Genomic DNA, 22,215 nt, shown 5'->3' on the forward strand with positions numbered 1-22,215 from the left:
ACTTACAATATCACCCCTTTTTTGCTTTTAAGTGTCTTTTTTAATGCTGTTCTTAATTCATTTTCCAGTATATCATTCTGGAAATGAAATGTAGTATATTTTTTTTTTTAAATATTATCCATGGCTGGTTTTTTAAAGCCAGAAAAATGTGGTTTTCTATTTCATTAAATATCAAGTGTTGCTTCTCATACTGCATAGCACCCAAATCATCTGTTATCTGCATAGCAAGTGAGAAAGAAGTTTCATCCAAGATGCAAAAGTGACAATTTTCTTTCTTTTCTCATTCATTATGTAGATAACTACCCTAACTATTCTGTCTGATGCTGGTAAATGGGTTATAGCCAAATTCCTTCTCTGATCAGGGGGTAAAGACTGAATGAGCTTGTAAAGAGAACTTCACTTCCACATTGGCAGTGGCTTAGTCCTCTGTGATTACTGGGAACACTTAAAATATAGAGACTCCTATAAATTCAGGAAGAAAGCCAGCAGAGGAATTTGGGATGTTTCTAAGTTAATTTTAATACCGTACTTGTGTTTAAGTGTTAATGAGCTACAGAGAGAGTGTATTAGGATCATTTTTTTTAAAGTTCATAAAAATAAGAGGTTTCCTACACTCCTGGCCTCTAATATGCAATAGCTTCCAGGCTCACAGTTGCCTAATGCATTATTCTTTCTAGGGATCTGATAATATTAAGGGAGATCAATGCCCATATATTTATGGTAATATTAATGGATGCTGCCTTTTAATAAATGAGGACTAATAAAGTTTAAAATTGCCAGACAGAAAGCCCAGGAGAAACCATTGTTTACACTGCTTAGCTTGCTGTGCAGGGCACTTCCTTTTTTCTACCCAGCTAATGTTATCAAATCTTTAAGTGTGGCAATCAAGACTCTGCGTTTCCCACCTTGTATAAAGTTTGGTATGTTGCGTCAAAATCAAAACTGCCGATGCAGCAATTTGGGTGTGTTTTATCAGAAGTAACAGCATAATCCCCTGGCAAGCTGGTGATAACACAAACTGTATTGTTAAAGTGCAATCTTGAGAAAACGAACCGCAGGCCTTCATTTTGGACTCTAAAACATGGAACTCTCCTGAAAATCAAAAAGCATCAACTGGAAAGTTTGCAGTTATTTTTTTGAATACCCATCCAACACTGTCTTTTAATCATCTACCTCATGACATAGTGCTAGAAATGGATTACAGATCTATTTCCTCCTACTGAAGAAAACTGTGTAACAATTTCATGTTAACTCTTGTCTTTCATCCCCTGAAGCTCAGAGTCCTATTTCATCACCATGTTGCAGGGCTGAACACAAGGACGTTATAAATCTCTTTATTAAACCGTTGGGCTGCAAATAGTCAAGAGCTTATGTTCAGGAATCCTGGAAAAATTTGCAGAATTCTTCATGTCTCAGCCCCCTTTGACTTCAAGGGAAAGATAGAGGAACAGTTATGTTTCTTAACTAAGGTAGCAAAACAAGGTTGCATTCAAAGTCACAAATAAATAGCACAGTTCCATCTCTGAACTCTGCAAGAGATCTCTGTGTGCCCCTAGGAAACACACCCATTAAAAGAGTGGTCTGCGAAGGATAGGGCTGTAATCACCTTAAAAACCTTGAATTTAGCCACAGATTCTCTACTGCTGTTTTTACTACATGCAGGACAACAGATAAAATGGCTTTTAATTTGGATGCTGTTTTCTTCCCTTCTACAATGCAGTGGAAAGCACTAACACACAAAAAAAAAGCTCCTGAAAAAGCCATGGAAACTAAAAAGTTCCTTCAGGCTTGTTCATTCCTGCACATTGAGGTTAACCAGGCTCGCTTTTAAGCATGGTAAATTTGCAGAGTCAAATTCCTGGCAACTAAGTTATTCAGGAAATATAACTTCTGTTTTACAGGAAAAACACTATCTCAAAAGAGTTATAATTTGAAACTAGAAAACCATTCAATTTTCAGATCTCTGCATCTTTATCATTGTTAAGACAAATAAACAGTAAAATAATTCTATTCAGAAACTCTGAACCAATGGTTTCTATAGTGTGAAAATGTAAGAATTTATTTCTTACTTACTGTGGTATGCAAATACAATATTGAAACAGTGTAAAACCTTAATAAATTAATCAAAGCAACAAAGATGGAGTCAAACACCAATAGTTCCTCAGATAATCCTATTTTGTGACAAATAACAGTTCCATCAATACTTTACAAATAATAAAAAAAATATTCTGCATTTGAAAATGTCAGTAGATTGAATTATGGGGTTTTTTTTTTAACTTTTCAGTTGACAGAGTCTCGTCACTGTCTGTTTTGACCAGAGGCATATATTGATTCTGGTGAAATTCAGCTTTTCAAGCAAAACCCTTGTGGTGTGTTCCTGCTTCGTATTCTCTCCCACAGCACAATGCTAATGGAGATCTCTTGCCTTCTCTGGCCTTATTCAGAGCTGCTTAGCAACCTCTGACCACAGATGACCTCCAAACAACTGGAGAAGGCTGGAAGTACACAAAAACAACTATGTATGCAGCGAACCAGCTCAAACTTTGACTTGCAAGCAGAAGCAATGGTCAGAACTAACAAACAATAGGAGCAAGCACTCCATGACGATACTCTAAGGGGATGTAACAGGATACAGGCTTGCTATACTGGTCAAGGATGTTGCTTCTACACAGGCAGAAGCAGTGACTCAAAGCTGCATGCACACAGCGTTAAAGCAGAATCATAGAATCAATAAAGTCAGAGAAGATCTCCAGCCTTCAATTAATCACTACCTTATCAATTAAAGCATATCACTTAAGTGCCACATCAAGTCATTTCTTGAATGCTTCCAGGATTGGTGTTTCCACCACTGCCCTGGGCAGCCTGTTCCAATGCTTGACCACCCTTAAAGTAAAGAAAATCTTCCTGATGTCCATCCTGAACCTCCCCTGGAAGAACCTGAGGCTCTATCCTCTTGTCCTGTCACTCTTTGTCTGGGAGCAGAGCTGGACCCCCACCTGGCCCCACCCTCCTGTCAGGGAGTTGCAGAGAGCAAGATGGTCCCTTCTGAGCCTCCTTTTCTCCTCATCAGTGTCCACATGCTCCAGTGTCTTCCCCTCCTGCTGAATGTGTGGTCTGGCTGAGCACAACTCTTCCTATGTTTGTTCAGGAAATTAGCCCAGGTGGCAGCATCTGCCCTGCCAGGCAAGATGCCAGACCAGATGCTGTAGTGGACTGATTGCAATGGGCAGAAGTCAACTGCTCCTTTCACAGCCTGCCAACTGCATGGCTGCTTTAGAGGGAATTACCTACCACCAAGTTTTCCTGAGTTCAGAGCAATTCCTGTACCTTGATGCCATCAGGAATTAGAAATACAGACCGGCAAGATATAATTTTTATACGCTTTTAATCACAAAGAGCTAAAACCCACAAGTATGAAGCACAATGGGGGTAATATAATGTGAAAATTGTGGGAGACTGTGTCTGTTTTCAGCTCAGATAGCAAACACCACTTCAGATAATATGTATTTCATTTGAATTTATTGCAGAGAATAAAAGTGACACAAGCCCTAGATATGGTATCATAATTCTCTCATTCATTCACCGCTGTAGGCCAGTTTTGGCATTTAACACAAAAATATGAGGAAAATAAACAGGAAATTGGTATTATCGACCTAAATGACTTACTGTAAATATTTTAGTTGCATTGACTTTATTTCTGGTTTGTATCAGTTTTATGGACCATATTTCAGAGAGGATTCATATCAAGTATTGCCTGCTTCATATAGGTACTATATATTGTAGATTTAGGCAAAGGGCAAATTCAGTTAAGTGTCTCTGCGAATGCAATTTTTCAATGCCATGTATATATAAAGAAGTTATTGTCAAGGGGATTCTAGGACAGGCATTATTATTGCATCAGGTTTTAATCATAATAATTGATGCTGGCTGACAGTATAATCTTTTTGCAGCTATTTCTTAGCACTGGGTATCATAACTCTCTTACGTTTCTGAGTTGCAAATTATCACTGAGAGGGAAAAAAATGCCAGGCAAGCAAAAGTTCCAACTTGATCACTTTCATAGCAATTCGTAGAAATACCCATCTACATACGACTTGCAACTGTTTTTTCACTGAATTTTAAAGAGCATGAACAACTTTTTCCCATTGAGAGCAGAATGACCCATCGTCCTTTGGAAAACAGTCAGAATAAAATAGGGATCATCAGATTTACGGATGCTACCACATATATGAATGTTGAGGATAATTCCCCACCATTCACTTGTGCTCTTTTCTCTAAGGATTATGCATACACCCAGATGTAACCAAGAATAAAATACTAGGGTATTTGGGGTCAATAGTTACCTTGAGCCTGGAGATGTATCACTTTCAATTTACACTTTGTATAATACATTTATAACAACCTCTATCTTCAAAAAATTGTAAGTTTGATTTTCAAAAGAAGAAATTCCAAAGCCACCATGATCCTTTTATTACTTTGGTTTCTAAAGACTAGCAAAAATCTTGAATATAGTGTGGTTTTACTCTCTGTTCTGAACTAAGTACTTCAAAAAAGTTGTTTGAGTTTTTTTTGTGCTTTTTTATCGGTTTGTGTTTGGGTTTGGTGGGTTTTTTTTTGTTTGTTTGCCTGTTTGATTGGTTTGGTTTGGTTTTTTAACATGCTGTGAATTGAATTATTTTCTTAGCTCACAGTAACTTCAGACTGTATCGCTTTTCTGCACCAAGGCATTCACCTCAGAACCACTGAATATCTTAAGTTGAAAAAGACCTTTCAGATCATCAAGTTCAACTGTTCTCCAAGGACTACTGATGCCCTTCCTGCTTCACTACTAAGTCCATAATTAAACCTTGTCCCTAAGAGTCATATCTATGTCTGCTTCTAATTCTTATTAATTATTATTAGATTAAAGGAAGGGGGTGATGGTAAGTAATGTCTCTCTAAGTATCCTGTGAACTCAGAGGTAGAATATTTACCTGAAACTGAGGCAGATTAACAACTTTAATGGGCATTCTCCAATCCTTTTCCCCCCAGAAGGTTGTCTCCAGCAGAACACTGTGTGAAGCCTCCATGGGCATGAAGCAGGTCCAGCAGTCAGGCATAAAGATTCTTCTATCCTATGTGAATGTGAATATTAAAAAAATATCAATTAAAACGTTCAGCCCCTAAGAAAACTGATGGTCAAGATACTGCCTCTACAAAAAGAATATTCCTGCACCATTTTTAAGAGGACAGTCATTTGGTCACTTCAAGCTGCCTTACTCTGAGATCAGGCACACATGTACTTTTACATCAATTGTATTTTTATAGGTTTTAGCAGAGACAGTTAAAACTTAATTTGTGAAACCTCAGAGTTGCCCCAGCTTTGTGCATCCAGTATTGAAGGACCGTTTATATCTCAGTCTCTGGCTTTGTAATGTTGTCTGTAGGAGACAGAGAGAAAAGAGAAATTTTGCTGTCTAATATGTTACAGTAAATGATGTATTTTTTTCAGAATCTGTGCATTAACTGTGAGTTAAAAGAGTTAATCCAAGTTGGAAATAAAGTAATAAACATAATTCAACAAGGACAGGCTTCAGAGAGGTTCAAGACTGGTGCAGTTTGACCCACTTAAATGAAGTATTAAGAGATATTATAGAGTTATGTAAAATGCCTCTCAAGGTACCTCTCAGGGCTCTTAATGGCCCTAACCAGCCTCATCTAGAACCCTCATCCATGCAGATTCTTGACTGACCCCAGATCAGAGCTAAAATATCAGCCGATGGTGCAAAGGGGAAATAAACTCTCTACTTGTTTAACACAGATATATTGGATACCAACAATTGTGTCCTAATTCTTGAACCTTGGTTTATATCCTTCAAAAGCATATGAACACATGAGGAACTTATCAGTTAATGTTAGACCACAATCAGAGAATTAACCAGCCACTTAGCCAACTCAACAAGAAAACTACTGAGCACAATTTAAGAAAGTGCTGAACATGACCAGTGGTGACGTAAGAAGATGAAAAAAAAATTGCAGAAAGCACTATATGGGAGGGATGGATATCACAAACGGTTAAGAGACAGTTATAGTCAGAAACACCTCACTTTCACAGAGGGAAGCACTGAAGACTTTTGTGGGAGTCAAATTTTGCAGTGCCAGCCATTTCCAAGAGAAGGTATCAATAAAAGCCTGTGAGGATTCGGTTACCTAGGTAACTGTATCAGAAATTCCAAATTTGGTTATGGATGTAACAGAACCGTGACTATTGGAAATGGGTGCAGTGGTAGTAACATATGTAGGTTATCTGTTAGGGTGAATAATATCATGGTTTGGGTTGGAAGGGACTTTAAAGCCCATCTCATTCAAACCCTGTGCCATGAGGTGAGACACTTTCCACTATCCCAGCTTGCTCCAAGCCCCGGCCAATCAGGCCTTGGACACTTCCAGGGATGGAGCAGTCACAGCTTCTCTAGGTAACCTGTGCCAGGGCCTCTTCATCCTCACAGTAAAGAATTTTTTTCTGATCTATTCTAAATCTTTCCGTTTTAAGCCATTCCCCTATACTGTCACTACATGATTTTGTAAATAGTCCATCTACATCTTTCTTGCAGGGTCCCTTCAAGTATGAAAAGGCTGCAATTAGGCCACCCCTAAGTTTTTTCTTCTCCAGGTTGAACTATCCCAATTGTCTCAGCCTTTCCCCACAGCAGAGGTGCTTCATCCCTCTAATCATTTTGGTGACCTCCTCTGGACTCGCTCCAACAGGTTGATGCCTTTTCTAGGTTGGGGTTCCCCAAAGCTGGATAGAGTACTCAGAGTGGGGTTTCATGAGAGCAGAGTAGAGGGGGAAAATCTCCCTCAACCTGCTGCCCAAAATGCTTTTGATGCAGCTCAGGATATGATTCACTCTCTGGGCTTCCAGCACACACAGCTAGGTCATGTCAAGCCTCTCACCCACCAGCACCCCAAGTCCTTCTCAGCAGGGCTGCTTGCCATCCGTTCATACTTATGAAAAGGATCTGTCAGGGCAGCAAAACTAAGGTTTGACAAATAAAAAAGTAATAAGGAATGCAGGTACTTAGCCTGGAGCAGAGCTGTAAACCAAACACCTTGTTCTGAAAGTACCCCCAGTCAAAACTTCCCTCTTTCGTTCTTCTAACCAGGAATGAAAACAAAGTGTTTTCCCTGCATGGCAGAGAAACACCCTTGACAAACCAAGCTTCCTGGTATCATGACAGCATCAGCCTTGTTCCCGAGCACTTCTTAACAGTGAAACCTCAGCAGTTCTTCAGACAATTTCTGCAAATAAAAACGAATGCAATACTCAACCCTTGCAGCCCTTGTTCAAAGTCAGTGCAACACCCATCATACACAGTGAACTTAAAGTTAGAACAAATGAACATTAGCTGATATGTGTCAAAGAAGGCTGAAATAAGAGTGTGGTGCTTTCACTGGGTGATTAAGGGGAGAAACAACCAACAGAAATCGCAGAATCGTAGAATCATTTAGGTTGGAAAAGACCTCCAAGATCATCAAGTGCAACCTTTGACCCATCACCACCTTGTCAACTAGACCATGGCACTGAGTCATGCCCAGTTGTTCCTTGAACCCCTCCAGAAAGGTGACTCCACCACCTCCCTGGGCAGCCCCTTCCAATGTTTAAATTTTTTCTGATGTCCAAACTGAACCTCTCCTGGTGCAGCTTGTGGCCATGCCCTCTCATTCTGTCACTCATCGCCTGGGAGCAGAGCCCAGCCCTCACCTGTCAGGGAGTTGTAGAGAGCGAGAAGGTCCCACTTGAGTCTCCTTTTCTCCAGGTTGAGCCTCCCCAGAACCCTCAGCTGCTCCTCACATGAGCAGTCTGATACACCAGACTCCAACTATACCTTGTGTTTGCTTGTTCTGAAAAAGTGTTTGACTTCTATCTCTTTTTTTTTTTCTGCTGACATTTTACTAATGTGCACTTCAACCTGATTTACTTATCTGTAACTTTTATTACTGTTTAATATAAGTTCTGATTTTATCCTGGGATAGTTCTCTATTGTTATATGCCTGTGATTCACATCTATTTCTTCTCCCTATATATCTATTTCAGCACTCAACTCTGAGGGATTTATCACAAGAAAATGCAACCCCCAGAGCAGCATTACAGCCCCAGAGAACAGCAAAAATAATAATTCATAACAAAAGCTAGTATCTACTATTGATGTTGTTAAGCTTTATCCTATGATACTGAAAGGAAAATTGAGGCTATAATACTGTATATTTGCCCTACAAATCAATATAGAGAGACACTTCAGATGTAGACATGCAGAGGTTTCCCTGCTATTGTCCAACCAAAATTTTCATTCACGCTATCCTGAAGTCAATTTCATTGAGTATTACAGAGATGTAATCAATACGGTAAGTGAGGCTGTGAAATACTTCCTACTTGTTTCTGTAAAAACAGTCGTGTTTTCTGAGCCATGTAAAATATTTAGAGCGTCTGTCAGAGAAAATTCATGGTTACCCTTGTGGTTGTCTTCAAGACTAAAATAAATATCACAGCCACTATACAGCACCCTTAGCTGGTTAGAAGAAAGAACTGTAACAGCAATGATATTGTTTTAAAATGATGCTTTTTCACCTGCAATTTCCAACGAAAATAATCTCACCACATTTCTTTGTGCATTTTGAACTTCTTCATGTTGAATTTTATGCCTTTTTTTTTATTCTTATTTTGTTCTGTTATGTTAGAACTAGAGCCTTTTATGAACATGGAAGAAAGACAGAGATCTTTTTGAAACATTAACTTAACATTGCAAACAATCTATTCTAATTTATCTCACCATCCAGAACACTATGACTCAGAACTCCTGCACACAACCACTGCCTCAGCCCCACATGCAGCCACAGCCCTAGTGGGGCTGCTGTCAATAACAGCTTACAGCACTTACCTGTCACCCAGTGGGACCTTGCATTCATTCCTGCATGTTTCACTTAAACCCAAATTCCACGCCAAAATGTCCACTTACAAAAATACAAACCCAGCCAGACTCCACCTGCTCTTTAATGGCCTAAGAGCATGTAGCTGTCAGATTCACAGCAAGAAATCTCACTGGACCTGCAGGGTGAGTGACATCCTGAACTTTTAAAGAGAAAGTGTTATACATTTCCGGAAGCTTTATGACATCTGTGAGTTGCATGGCTGGGGCTGATGCAGCTTCAGGAGCAATGAGGGTGGGTCATGGCATGTGCCAGCAACTGGTGAGAGTTTCAGTGTCCAGATATGAGACCTGGGAAGGAAGGTCTCAGCCTGGAAAAACATTTTGAGCACAGCTGTGGAGGGGTGTCTGGGGAAGGACTTCTCAGGACACCACAGGAACTATGAACAGAGGTGCCACCATCAGCAGTGCAGTTCAAACAGGCAGATATCTGCTGACCACTGACGGTGTCTGAGCATGCAGCAGTAGTTCTGGTCTTCTAATGCTGGAAGCTCCTGCTGTGTTTGGGCTGCTGCTGGAGAAGTTTGGTGTTTTACACAAGAGGACCCACCCCACAGCTGCAGAACAGACACAGCAGCCGAAGCAGCACAGTGTGCTGTGACACAGCCCTTCCCCACAGGGATGGGCAGGATTACTGGGTGAAGGTGGACTAGTGGTCTCAGTACAACCAAAAGGCTTTGCAGCACCAAACAGTGGTCACCAGCAGCAAAGCAAATGTCAGTGCCAGTTACAGCAGCCAACAAGAGTGCCATGAGCTGTTCAGCACCTTTATGAGACATCATGAGGCAGAGAACAGATAAGAAGGTAGCAGCTTACATAGGACATATTTGGATCTTATTTTAGGATAAAAAGTGTTGTTCACAGGCATCTGTGGTTATGTATTTTTACTCTGTGTAGCATGTTGCTATTCATGATGCTGTAAAAATAGAAGGGCCTTACAGATCTCCTCCTTCTCTCTGCAGAGACCTCCCTGAGGTCTAACACTATTCTGTAAGCCCCTTATAACCATGGAAGACATTCCATTTCATGTGTTTGGCTAGTGGATATGTATTTGATTTCTGTGAGAAGGATCAGGGATCTCTTCCAGTTGACTGGTTGCAGGCTCATTAAATGGCAATGTGTATCCCTGCTGCAGTTGCATTCTTCCTTCCTTAGTTTTTGTTTCTGTCCTGGTGAATACTCTAATAAGCTTAGAGATCACAGCAGCAAAGTTTGTATTTGTTTCAGCACCCGAATGAATGTTTTCTCTACCATAACTTCCAAACTCACCTGACAACCTGGTTCCTGACATGACTTCCTTGCCTAAAAGGAGGTCATACATCCTAATAGACATGGAGATATTTTTTGCCTCTGGAAAACAACTAAAATGACAGCAAGATAACATGACTTGAATTTTGTTTCTTCCACCTAACATATCATATATATATCAGAATTCAATGTTGCTTACTTCTGTGTATTAGTCCTTGTAGGGCTCAGATTTTTGGCCATGGGTCACGTTCCAGGTTCTAGTGTGAGTGTACAGTACAATCCAGGACTAATGTAAGCATGAAGAAAGCAGCTAGGAATAAAGAACATGTGATATGCCTGGGTAGTGTTTGACAGAACAAGTCTAATCCACCTCTGTGAGACAAGGAAGACGTTGCAAGTCAAATGTTTTTTGATAGAATCATGAGAGAGTAGACCATGAACATCAAAAATAGCCAAAATCTCTGGAGAAAGATACATTGGTGGGATAGTTATTTTAGGATGGGATGAACAAAAGCAGCAGTTTATTCTTGTCTTACACAGATGGCACAACATACAGAACCAGCACAAATAACTTACAAAATCTCATACACCATGCTTCCTCTTGAATAGCTTCTATTAAGTTACAACACCATAACGAATCAGGTATTTAGTTACGACAGATCTCCAGACATGAGTAGTCTCCCATTCAAGGAGTTATTATTTTTGTAAGCTACTTAGACAAACATCATTTTTTACATGTTTAATACAGTACAGTATCCTTAACAGAGTTCAAGATATTCACAATGAGAATTGAATACTTTATAAAACAGCAGAATTTTCTCATCTCAGTACAGGTCTACATTCGCTCCTGACTTGTCTGGTTTAAAATGTGTTACAAGTCGTCTTTACTCAATTTTCCAAGATAAACATTGATTTAAATGAAACAAACAAACAAAAAAAAAATCAAATCTATTTACAGGGTATTTTAGATTTGATAAAAGTGTCTTTGCTTCCCTTGTCTGTTCCTTACCCCCAACCCCCAACAACAACTGCATTTAGCTGGTAGAAATATTAACCCTCAAGCTGCTACAGAAACTCAAAAAAAAAGAAAAAACATTAAGAAAAAATTGATGACGACTTGTTGGATGCAAAATGAAAGATGATCACAGCCCAGCTTTAATTCAAAGAGATGGAACTATTATCTCCTAATGCTGTATTTTGTTTCCATTGGAGACAGATGAGTCCTGCCATCTGATTTTTAGACATAACGTACTACTTATGGGCCAATATACAAAACCTCCATCTTTTGTTAATTACAAGCTGTCCCACTCTCTTTCATGCAATCACGTTCAGTATAGTTCTTTCCTTAGGTCTTCCCTTACTAGAAATTTTGACAACTCTGGTTGTGTGATACTGAACTTCAACTCTCCCAATCTCCATTGGATCAAACAGTATCCCCTTATCTATCCTTATCCATGCTCCCAGTGACAGTGCTGGGTTGACTCAGGAGAAGAGTTTCGCTCTGTGATTGCACTTCAAACCCCACTGAAGCCTGTGGGCATCTTTCCTTTCACTTGGTGGCTTTGGATTAGCTCTGCTTGAATGTGGCTGTCAAATTCTAGCCCTTAAGCAGTTAATCAGCTTTCTAAAGAAATAATCAAAAAAGATTCCTCTCCTTTATACATACAATACGCAATATTTTTACATTGAGCATTATCATAAAAAGCATGTTTATGTTATTTTGAAAATGTATTTTTACAGAAATCTATAAACACTGTTGTATCAAACACATTCTCAAAAACTGGAGAAAATACTGACACAAAACCTGGAAGAGCCTCAATGGAATTCTTCCAGTACTATTTGTCTACTTGCATATTTCATATTTCAGTGTCCTTTCCTGCAAACATAGTTTGGCCATATGAGAACAGGTAAAGTAGACAACAAATCCCCAATATTTTTTAATAGGACCTAAGTCTGTTGTTTAATGAAAGTAGTTTGACATTCAATGTATGTTTGTGGTTTTTGTTTAACCTGGCATGCCCATCCTGCTACCTTTACTCATATTGAGCAATACCTTAATTCCCAAAGAGTCTCATTTACCTCAATGGGACTACACATGACAAAATGACAGATGCAAAAATACTGAAAATGGTTTTCCACTTTTAAAATCCTCCTTATTTCAACAACTAACATCATCTTCTTCTTTATATATATTGTAATTGAAAATGAAGCAGGACTAATATTTGCAAACAATTCTGTATCAGAAATTAGTGTACAAACCTTAGGAATTAATCTGCTTATAGTTGTGCTATAGTTCTGACAACCTAAAAACCTAACTGGTGTGACCAAGACTAAATTTCACAGGTCTAAATGCTTTATTTGTACACTTGTTATAGTTACACTTGGTATTTCCACAGCCTGACACAATTTAAGTTTAAATAGACACGTGTCATGCTGACGTGAAATCAGGATGTTATTTTCCCTTACCACCACCAATTTTCAGTACAATCAGTAATGTACATTAATTCGTATAATCTAAGTGAAAAGCACTTTCCAAGTACTTTGTCTACATAATACTTGAGAAATTATAATGTGAGCTTGGTTTCCTATTCTGCAAAAGTTTAAAAATGCTTTAAATTTGTATATTGGTACTGACTGTAATGGCATTAGCTACAATTCAGGAAGTTAAACAGCAGAATAAGGTTTTGTTCTCTGTTTCACTATTTTTTAGTTCTTTAATGAAACAAGCAAACAAACAAAAAAGAAATAGCTTTTCTTTAAGTACTCCTGAATGGTTCAAAAATAATTGGTGAAAAGCCATTGACTGTAATATCCTGTATGTTACCTCAGCTCAACAGAAATGCTTTTCCATGGCTTGAAATGCTTAAAGTGTAATCCTACCTAGGGGAAAAAAATACAAGCCATATCAAACCCCAAATTCTTGCTATACTGTAACATGTACAGTCACCCGTAAAGGAGCCCTTTTAACAAAAAAAGTTTGTTAACTTGCTCAACAATTTGAAGAATGTAACTATTTTGGTCACTGTAATAAAACAAATTATATAAATACGTATTAAAAAATCCAAGTGTAAATAATGATATAGTATTTCCACACATAAAAAATATAGTTGCACATGATGTGATATGTAGAACAAAATGTTGAAAAACTTTTCATTCTTTGGGATGATCAAAGTATAAATAATCAAAACTTACAAACAGTAATTAAATTTTCATAAAAGAAGGTTTCTGATGGAGGGGCAGAAGGAATTCCCCTCCTACTCACCCTCATTCCCCATGGCTTTCATAAATTCATCCCCTTATCAATAAGCCATAGGTGGGGTTTTTCAGAGCTAGTGCTATATTATAATGAGGTTATCTTCTTCTATATAACAGTAATAATAAACTTTTCAGTGAATTTTACATAAAATATAGTCTGTTCCTATTGAAGTTTATAGTGTTTCAGAAGTTACAGCCTATTTAAACTCTAGAATAATATGAATCTGATCCCATTATGTTAACATCTAATTGTACAGAAATTCTGTTATTTACTGTGAAAATTTAGTTACCGTCTGTTCTGATAATTCAATTTAGTTTTATTTCAAACTCCCACACCCCCCCCCCCCAAAAAAAAAGAAGAAAAAAAAAGTCTTGTAATTAAAAGCTTGTAATTACACATAGCAAATTAAAAAAACCTGCTCCTTGCCTATGGAAATATATATAGTTTTTAAATTTCCAGCCCCTCCCTAAACTACTAACCATCACATAACATATGCCATTTGGCAATTTGTCTCCTGGGATATTCACAAATTTCTTTCCAGTGCTCTCCACCTGTTCCTTCTGCTGAAGATCCCAAGGTTAACCGGCCAATGACCTCATTCCTTGACCCCCTATCTGAATCTAAAACCAGAAATTCAATGCTGATATCATCAAGGCCCTCACAAGGAATGTCAAAAACAAACAATTCATTGAACACTGCATTGGGGGTGCACTTCTTCACATGGGTTTTCTTTTTAGAAATTCTCTTCTTAGCATGGTACAGGTTCACTTTGACATAAGGGTCTGAAATGAAAAGAAAGAGCACAGGTCAGATATTGAACAGCATTGTTTAGAAATTCTTCCATCTAGTTAATGGTGAATTCCATAACTATCCAATGTAATTACATGACATTGAGTAGATGTTTCAGGCTATTAAAGATGATTCATCTCATCCAATCTTTTTGTTTACAGCTGAATTGCCCCTTCAATATCCCTTTACAGTCACCAAAGATAAGACCAAGACAACCAGTGAAGTTTAGACTGTGATCAAATGCAGGGGCCTCCTTTATGAGACAAATCCTGCCCCACAGTCCTTTAACCCTAACAACAGCTCTACTACCTGCAAAGGTGGTCTGAAAGTGCACAAATTTCTGAGGAACTCTGAAGAACCTGTATCATTACATGTTCTCAACGTGTAACAGAAATCTGCTTTACACACATTTTACCAGGGGATAATCATCAGTGCTAACAAGACTCAAGCTAAGAAAAGCCTCAGAAAGGAGAGAATAAACTTTTGCTGAGAGAATGGATAAATGGATGTGATATTTCTGCTGTGGTTCTACAAAAGTCAATTAGCTCGATTAAACTGCTGCCAGAGATTGTTACTGAACAAATCTGACACAAAACTTTAAATGGAATGGTATGTCTGTTGTTAAGATATGGATTTTACTTTATAACTGTGCTGTACTACTATTGAATATGGGAAAGGAAAATGTCCGTATTTTCAGCTGTCAACCAACTTTGAGTGTTTACATTCCTCATAATTATTCAATTATTGTGAGATTCAAATGTTGTGAATGTCTTCAACAATGGCCATATTTCTTCTTTCAGAGGAATTCTATAGAACATTTTAAAAATCATCACTTTCAAGTGCCTTGGCATTTATTCAGTGCAAATGTGGGCCTGTTTCCAGGTTCTCATGGTGCAGTGATGTAGTACAAAAGCTTTCCAATCGAACTCAGGCAAACAAGATATTCTTGGTAAACAATCACCCAGTTAATCATCAAGAATAGTTGAATACTTTTTTAGAAAAAGTAATATTAAAACTGACCTGTATATAGAAATGTTATGTCAGACTTATCAGACTGAAATAGTTGGATGATTAAAAGGTATTTTTTTTTCCTTGAACCTATGGCAGTTTACCAGGAGTGGGGTATAATAAAAGACCTCTTCACTTTCATACTCTATCACCATAGTAAACATTTCAAAAATAAGGCTACATGTGGTGAAAATGTTAATTGGTTTTGAAATTAATATATGTCCCACAAACATTAAAAATATCAAAATCAATATCCATCACACAATTTTTCATTTCTTTTTAAAGGACATTTCCTGACTGTTATCTCTGACCAGATAGTGCGTAAAACCAGAGTGTTCCACTTGATTTCATTAGGTCTATTAGGAGACCTCAACACAGGTGATCAAGGAGACCAAGTAAGTTGTGAAAATAGAACAGCTTCCAAGTAAAAATGAAAAAATCCATCTTTCTAAGGAGATTAAATTATGCAATTGCTTAGTTTATCCCTCAGAAACACCATTTCACCCTCTTCCTTGTTCAAGATTAATGTTGGGATGAAGGGAAAGTTACAGAGGAAATAACTGTCCTGAGTGCAGTATAATGCTGACACCCAAATATCTATTGCATCTGGCCTTTTGGATGAGCAGAAAATGATGAGGAACTGTCTAAATGAAGCAGTTATTCAGGTATGGCATGGTTACCTGTAGAAATATTACATTTCCATTATAGTTAATGAGGCTCCACTGAGGGAAGCATAAATCAATCTGTTTTTTTCCACCTGCATAAAGCTCAGCCAGGGTTGGCGTGTTGAGATCAGCTTGTTGTGCTGTCTTTATGAAACCTCCAACATCTCATGTGACTTTGAGATGGATTGTTGAAAGTACTTATGCTCTCTTTCAGTGGAGTAAATTGTTGGGCTCCATTCATATCCTTTCTCCTTTTGATATGTGGACAAAACTGAGATCAGAAGGAGGATTTAAATGCAACCTGAGGAGATTTATCTATAGCTTTGTTGCATTGGATCCAGAGTAGGTTCATTTTCTAGATAAATTGTGGTATTTCTTGATATGAGGAATAAAAAAATTTTATTATTGGCTGTAGTAGTTAATATCCAGTGTTTCCCAAAACTACTTCATCTTCTGATTCTTTCAAACAATCCTGTGAAATGAAAGGTTATCAGTTGTATAAAGAATCAGCAGTAGATGTGCTACAGTAGCCCTTTGTTGTCTACTGTTGTTTTTGTGTGGTAATCTTACATACTGAACATTAATTATGTTGTTATTGTGTTATCTAGACTTAAGGTGCCTGTAAGTGCAATTCTAGAATTGGCTTCAAAGGAGGTTCCTCTGAATAAGAAATGGCAGAAGCCAAGGAGGAGAGAGGATAAAACCTGATCCATCTTAATGCACCCCAAGTTTGGATCACATGATAAAGCAGGGGTGTTGTGTTACAGTCTGCTTCCAGCACTGGCATAGTTCACCTTTTCACCTTGCCAAAGAAGTGCTAGTGCTCAGTGTTCCAAATTCAACACAGATGTAACTGCTTGCTTTTCTTGGTGCAAAGATGAGGTAAACCACATGATGATCTCACTCAAAACGGATCTCCTACAGATAAACTGATTTCTTGTCATAAATAAAAGCTTTTAGTATCTGCAAACAACATCTCATACTTATGGCAGATGAGTTCTGCTCAAGACAGTCATAAAACTCATTGGTTTCCACTGCTAACAGATGCTACCTTTTTTCTGGTGTGACTGAAGAACAAATTTGTAAAATACATATTCTGGAAATAAAGCCTTGACCTAGATACAAATAAAACGAATAGGCTGTAAATAATAGAAACACCACTTCTGCATTTATGGGCTTTGAAATGCCACATTTCAGCTGTCTTCTCTCATTCTGTTTTATATTCTTAGGGCACATCCATTATTAAAACCATTACCTGATAATCCTGACACATCAGACTTAGGTAGATGCCTGGCTTTTAAAACAACAACAGTGAGTGTGTTTGTTGTAGACTGATAACAGAGAGACACCAGTAATTCTCCACGCCCAGATGACTTCTGAGGAAAGTAAAGTAAAGAAAAAAGAAATAAAACTATTTATAAGCAATTATATTGACAGCATTAAGAAGATTTATGAAATGTTGTATAACTGTATGCTCTAAAACTATGCTAAAGGATATAACATAGTGAATATAATTTCCCTCTACTGTAGTTATATGGCTTTTCTTATGATTGCTTATTAGACTGAACAAAAATAAATAATAAATAAATGAAAGCATAGGTTGACATGGCATCATTAGCTTCTGAGGGTAGAACTGAAATCCTACATCCTGAGAAAAAAAATCTCAGGAAACAGAAAATTACCTTAACGGAAACAAAATTCCATATAGATGTATTGGAGGGGGGAAATCTAATGAAGGTAAATAAAAAAATATTCAGTAAAATACTTTAAACATGAAAGATTCAAACTGTTTTCTCCTGACACTTTCTAAAGCAGTATAATATACATGAAATAAAGGTGAGATCAAAGATTTTCCCCATGATTATTAGATTTCAATTGGCAGTAATTTATTTCACAGGAAGAAGGAAAACAAGGGAAACAAGAAAAGATAGTACCTTCTATACCAGAAAATCCAATAAGTTATCAACAAAAGATCAGTGATATAGTTATATTTGTTGTAATATAGTGATAGAATTGCAAAATAACAATATTAGTTATAGGTATGGAGCCTAGCAGACATTTATTTGATTTGGCGGTATGCTTGCTCTTTGAAAACAATCAAATTGAAAGTCAATACACATTTCACCTCCTTAGTAGAGCTTAAGAGAAGTGTGTGTGATGCATGTGCATTTCTGTCTTGCAGCTGTGATGGCTGTAAATGATCCTTATATTTAGAAATGAGACAACAGGGTATGAAATATTTTTATCCCAATGAAGTCAGTACATTTTGCCATTGACTTCAGCAAGTTTTTGGCTTCTCCCTTGTGTCTTACTATCTTTAGCAAAGCTGCAGAGTGTGTCAAAATTCACGAGAGAGAAGGTAGTAACAGCACCAAAGTGCAAGAACAGACTACTGCATCAACAATATGGTCCCTAACAGGTTCCAATTCCGTAACTAAAGACTACCTACATTCTTTAAGAATCTGCTACACAATCCAAGTAGTTGAAATGAAAGATTTACGTTGACTTCATTGAAATTTAAGAAAGAATGACATCAAATAGAAAAGAGAAGGGAAGAGTATCTGTATTCTTTCATTTAAAGGCAATTAAAATAAACTAGAGTAGATTGAGGCCACTTGACATAGCATAAATTGGTCCACTTAAACCTGCTGGACCAGTTGAATAAACAGAGTTTAGAACATTAGCAATTTCTTGCAAAATGTTCATTTTAAATTTTTTTTAATTGCATTTATGTAATGGCTTCCTCATAGTGCCATTATGAAAGCACCTCCATTAGTCACATGCTGAGCCTTTTCACTTTTCTTTCCAAAATGGTGGCAGCCTTACCCAAGAATCATAGCTAACACTGGTACAACACTTTTAAAGTTTAAATAAATAAGATGTTACCCTAACATTTCTTTTGATGATCTCTCTGTCCATGAGCAGCCTTCCTTCTGAAAGTTCAATTCCAGCCAGGGGAATGAGGACTTCTCCAATGACATCATCTCTGGAAAATCTGTCAAAGCTCAAGACCATGAAGTGAAGTGTTAGATCTTGAATTTGGCTGTAGGGGATCCCATAAAATGTGAAAGTCTCATCGAAAGCTGGATCTAAGGTTTTTCTCAGCACTCTGGTTTTCACCTTGTGCTTTTTCTCAGGCAGGATTGTCATTTTGATGTAGGGATCAGAAGTCATTGACTGTTCGTCCATTGCTGGCAGCCCACGAGCTTCTTTGATGTTCACTACAAATGCCTTTTTCTCAAAGTTGTACTCTAAGGAGAAAAAGAGAGTTCCTAACTTGTCTTGTTTATCTTCAGATGACAGGGACGTGATGGATTTTAAACTATCGGGGGATACTGAATCTTTCTTCCTTTCTGCAAAGTGCTTAGGAGATGAATTTTCGAGATCTGGAGAGCTCTGCATTTTTGTGGTTGTTTTGGGGAAGTTGCCATTTAGATCTCTCTTCTCCAGGTCAAGATGGAGAGAATTCTTTGGCGTTGCTGATTTGTTCTTTGCTTCACTTTTATCATCTGCTCCAAACTTCTTCTTGCTGTTGAGATTCTCAGGGTAAATATCAACCCCCTTCAGAACATGGACAAACTTATATGGAGGGGTCTTATTGGACTTGGAAGATTTGCGTTGGCAGCAGATCCAAGCAAACAGGGAGACAGAGAAGACAAGGCCAAATGCACTAAAGATCCCAACCACTGTAGGAATTTCATCTGCAAACCAAATAAATAGCAACAAGCACATAAGCAGCGATGCTTTTGGACTCTGTGTGATATTTAATGAAGTACTAATTCAGCAAACCAGACTGACATGAGATGGTAACAGCAACAGGATCGACCGACTGAAAGTGCTTTGCATGGTACATATTGCTCGCCACCTGCAGGCGTGAGAGTGCAGTCCCACACTGAGGAACGCTTGTTATGCTAGTATTTTTCCATACACGGAGTGCTAGGGAGGAAAGTACTATTCCCTTCCTAATAGTAATCACTGTTCATAATTTCTCGACTACCTCAACCCTCTGTGTGCAGTGTCTGAGTTTGTATGTCTGTGAGCAATAGCAGCTCTCAGAAGGCTTCAGCTTTGGGCTTATGGAGCTTTGTTAGTTAGATAAAACATATTCTGAAATATGCATTACTTACAGATACATCATATGCTTTTCATACTGTTTCCTAGAATACTTTGTACACTCAATTAACTCATTTTTTATGGTCTGATCCCATAATTGCCTGGAGGTATCTCTTGAAAGAAGTGAGTTTAATTGGAGGTTGTAGCACTCAACAATTTCACTGGGATTTTCAATACTTTGCAGGAGGAAGTCTATCAAGAAAATTTAGAATAATTATATACCAAGTGTCTTTTCCAGATGGATGTGACATTAGGTAGTCACATGTGAGTTCAAAGCTGAAAAAAAACTGTTACATGTATCACTGATAACCACTAAGCTTTCATTTAAGACACTGTGAGTCAAAGCTTATGGGGAGTTTACAGAAAGGGTCAGTACTTCTTAGGAGTATATAAGAAAAGAATTAAAATGTTAAATCTCTTCTACTTTAATATGAATCCTGTACTTCAACTGAATAAAGAGAAACCTGAGTAAGCCTTACAACCTCCATTGCCATGTGGATACATTGCTTACATATAGAGTATCATTAGCCCTTCAAAGCATGCATCGAAGGGTAAATGAGCACATCTAATTGGAAATCCAATTTTGCCCATAAGTAACATTACTAAATGAGTTTAAACCTCCCACAATGTAACAATCAGAGCTTAATCTTTATTCCCTGCAACAGTGGATGTCCAGTAGAATATTAATGGAATGACATTGTTTATGCATAAAGGCAATTATGTAACAGTTCTGGTTCTCTCGGAAATGATCATTCTGGATGAGTAAAGAAAAACTATCCCCCCGTGCATATCACCAGATCAGCTCCATCCAAGTAAAAGCTTGGCAGATAAATGCACTGCCACTATGCCTTTGCTTTTTAGTGGGATGATTCAGAAAAAAAAAAAAAAATCCACAACAATACTCTCAGAACAAATTAGGACATAATGTTCCAGCACAGAAAGGATCAGACCTGGATATTAATTTCTTCTGACAACATTTGTTTCACTTTCCTTACACCTACAAGCTGTACCAGTCTATATCCTTAAATGTAAGAACTTACTGAAATGAATGAAAATCTTATACATAAACAAAAGTATTTTCCCTAAGTTAGGCACATGGCTCCGAGTTTCAGGAACTCCCTGGGCTTCAGAAATTTAAATATACATGGTATAAAAGTAGAAGGCTAAAAGTAATTGGAAGCTAATCAGAATACTTTAATGGCTTTCAAGCATGATTTGCACATTTACAATACTTCCTCATGAGATGATAGACTTTTTATAGTAATGGATATTATGTTCTACTTTAATTCTACAATGACTGAAAGCAGTGGTAGAATCAATTTGATGTTTAAAATATTAATTATCTTTCTTAAATAAGTAATTAGAAAAGCATGATGTCACAATTGTGGTTAGAAATATCAAGTGGGTTGAATAGGAAAGAATATGAAATGGTAACTAAAATGGTTTTACAGTTACAATTAGTTACGTTGCAATCTGAATTTTTTTGCTGTTTTCATAATTTAAATCAATTGGTTAACATTTAAGGCAGTGCATTAATAGGAAGCATCACCTATTGATTCTTGGGGAAGTTATTATTCCAGTTACGTGATCTAAATCTGGATTCTCTTCACTTAAGTCAGTGGAATGATCTTTGAGTCAAACCACTGCTATACCAAATATAATGTACACTAGAGTCAATATTTGTAAAGCAGACTTCAGAAATGTTTCTAGTTACTGCTTTTCTGAGTAAAGCAATTTATGTATGTGTTTCATAAGGCACTTATATGACTGTTTCTGAAACTTCTGGTATTGCAGTACATCCAGTGCATAGAAATGACAAAACTGAAAAGTTCTTTGTCATCTTTGCTATTCTCAATGAACCCAACGTGCTCAAGATGCAGCTGTTCAGCTAAAAACACTGAAATCCTGCATTTTCATCTTCCTAGCAATGCCCTTTGCAAGACTACCTTTCACTTTCACTAACGATTGACCTACAACAAGAAAAAAAGAAGGAAGGACAGTTATTCCAACAACGTCTTGAACAAAGATTTTCTGTGTGGCACAGGGTGCATTTACATCACTTAACTCCGGAGGAATGCTCCGGACACGGAAAACAACCCCAAATCTCTCTCATCCAAAAACCGCACCTGCAACCTACTCTCTTTATCTCTTCCGGTACTTTATCGGGGAA

At 37.7% G+C, this 22,215-nt stretch overlaps 1 protein-coding gene across 2 annotated transcripts in view; it reads right to left on the minus strand.

The window, feature by feature from the left end:
- Positions 1-10,699: 10,699 nt before the first annotated feature.
- SYT4 (synaptotagmin 4) overlaps positions 10,700-22,215 on the minus strand; it is a 12,855-nt gene continuing 1,339 nt past the window's right edge. The window contains exons 2-4 of one of the 2 annotated variants that reach the window (XM_027885442.1): positions 18,825-19,633; positions 17,188-17,308; positions 10,700-14,252 (exon numbers count right to left, since the gene is read on the minus strand). In XM_027885442.1, coding sequence (XP_027741243.1) covers positions 13,945-14,252; positions 17,188-17,308; positions 18,825-19,633 — 1,238 coding nt within the window. In that variant the 3' untranslated portion in view covers positions 10,700-13,944. Of the gene's footprint in view, positions 14,253-17,187; positions 17,309-18,818; positions 19,634-22,215 lie in introns of both variants that reach the window. The other variant, XM_027885433.1, reaches the window with a different exon arrangement.

Source organism: Empidonax traillii, unplaced genomic scaffold, assembly GCF_003031625.1.
Source record: "Empidonax traillii isolate 1590-97213 ecotype Southwest subspecies unplaced genomic scaffold, ASM303162v1 scaffold10:size5872457, whole genome shotgun sequence".
NCBI classification, from domain to species: Eukaryota; Metazoa; Chordata; class Aves; order Passeriformes; family Tyrannidae; genus Empidonax; species Empidonax traillii.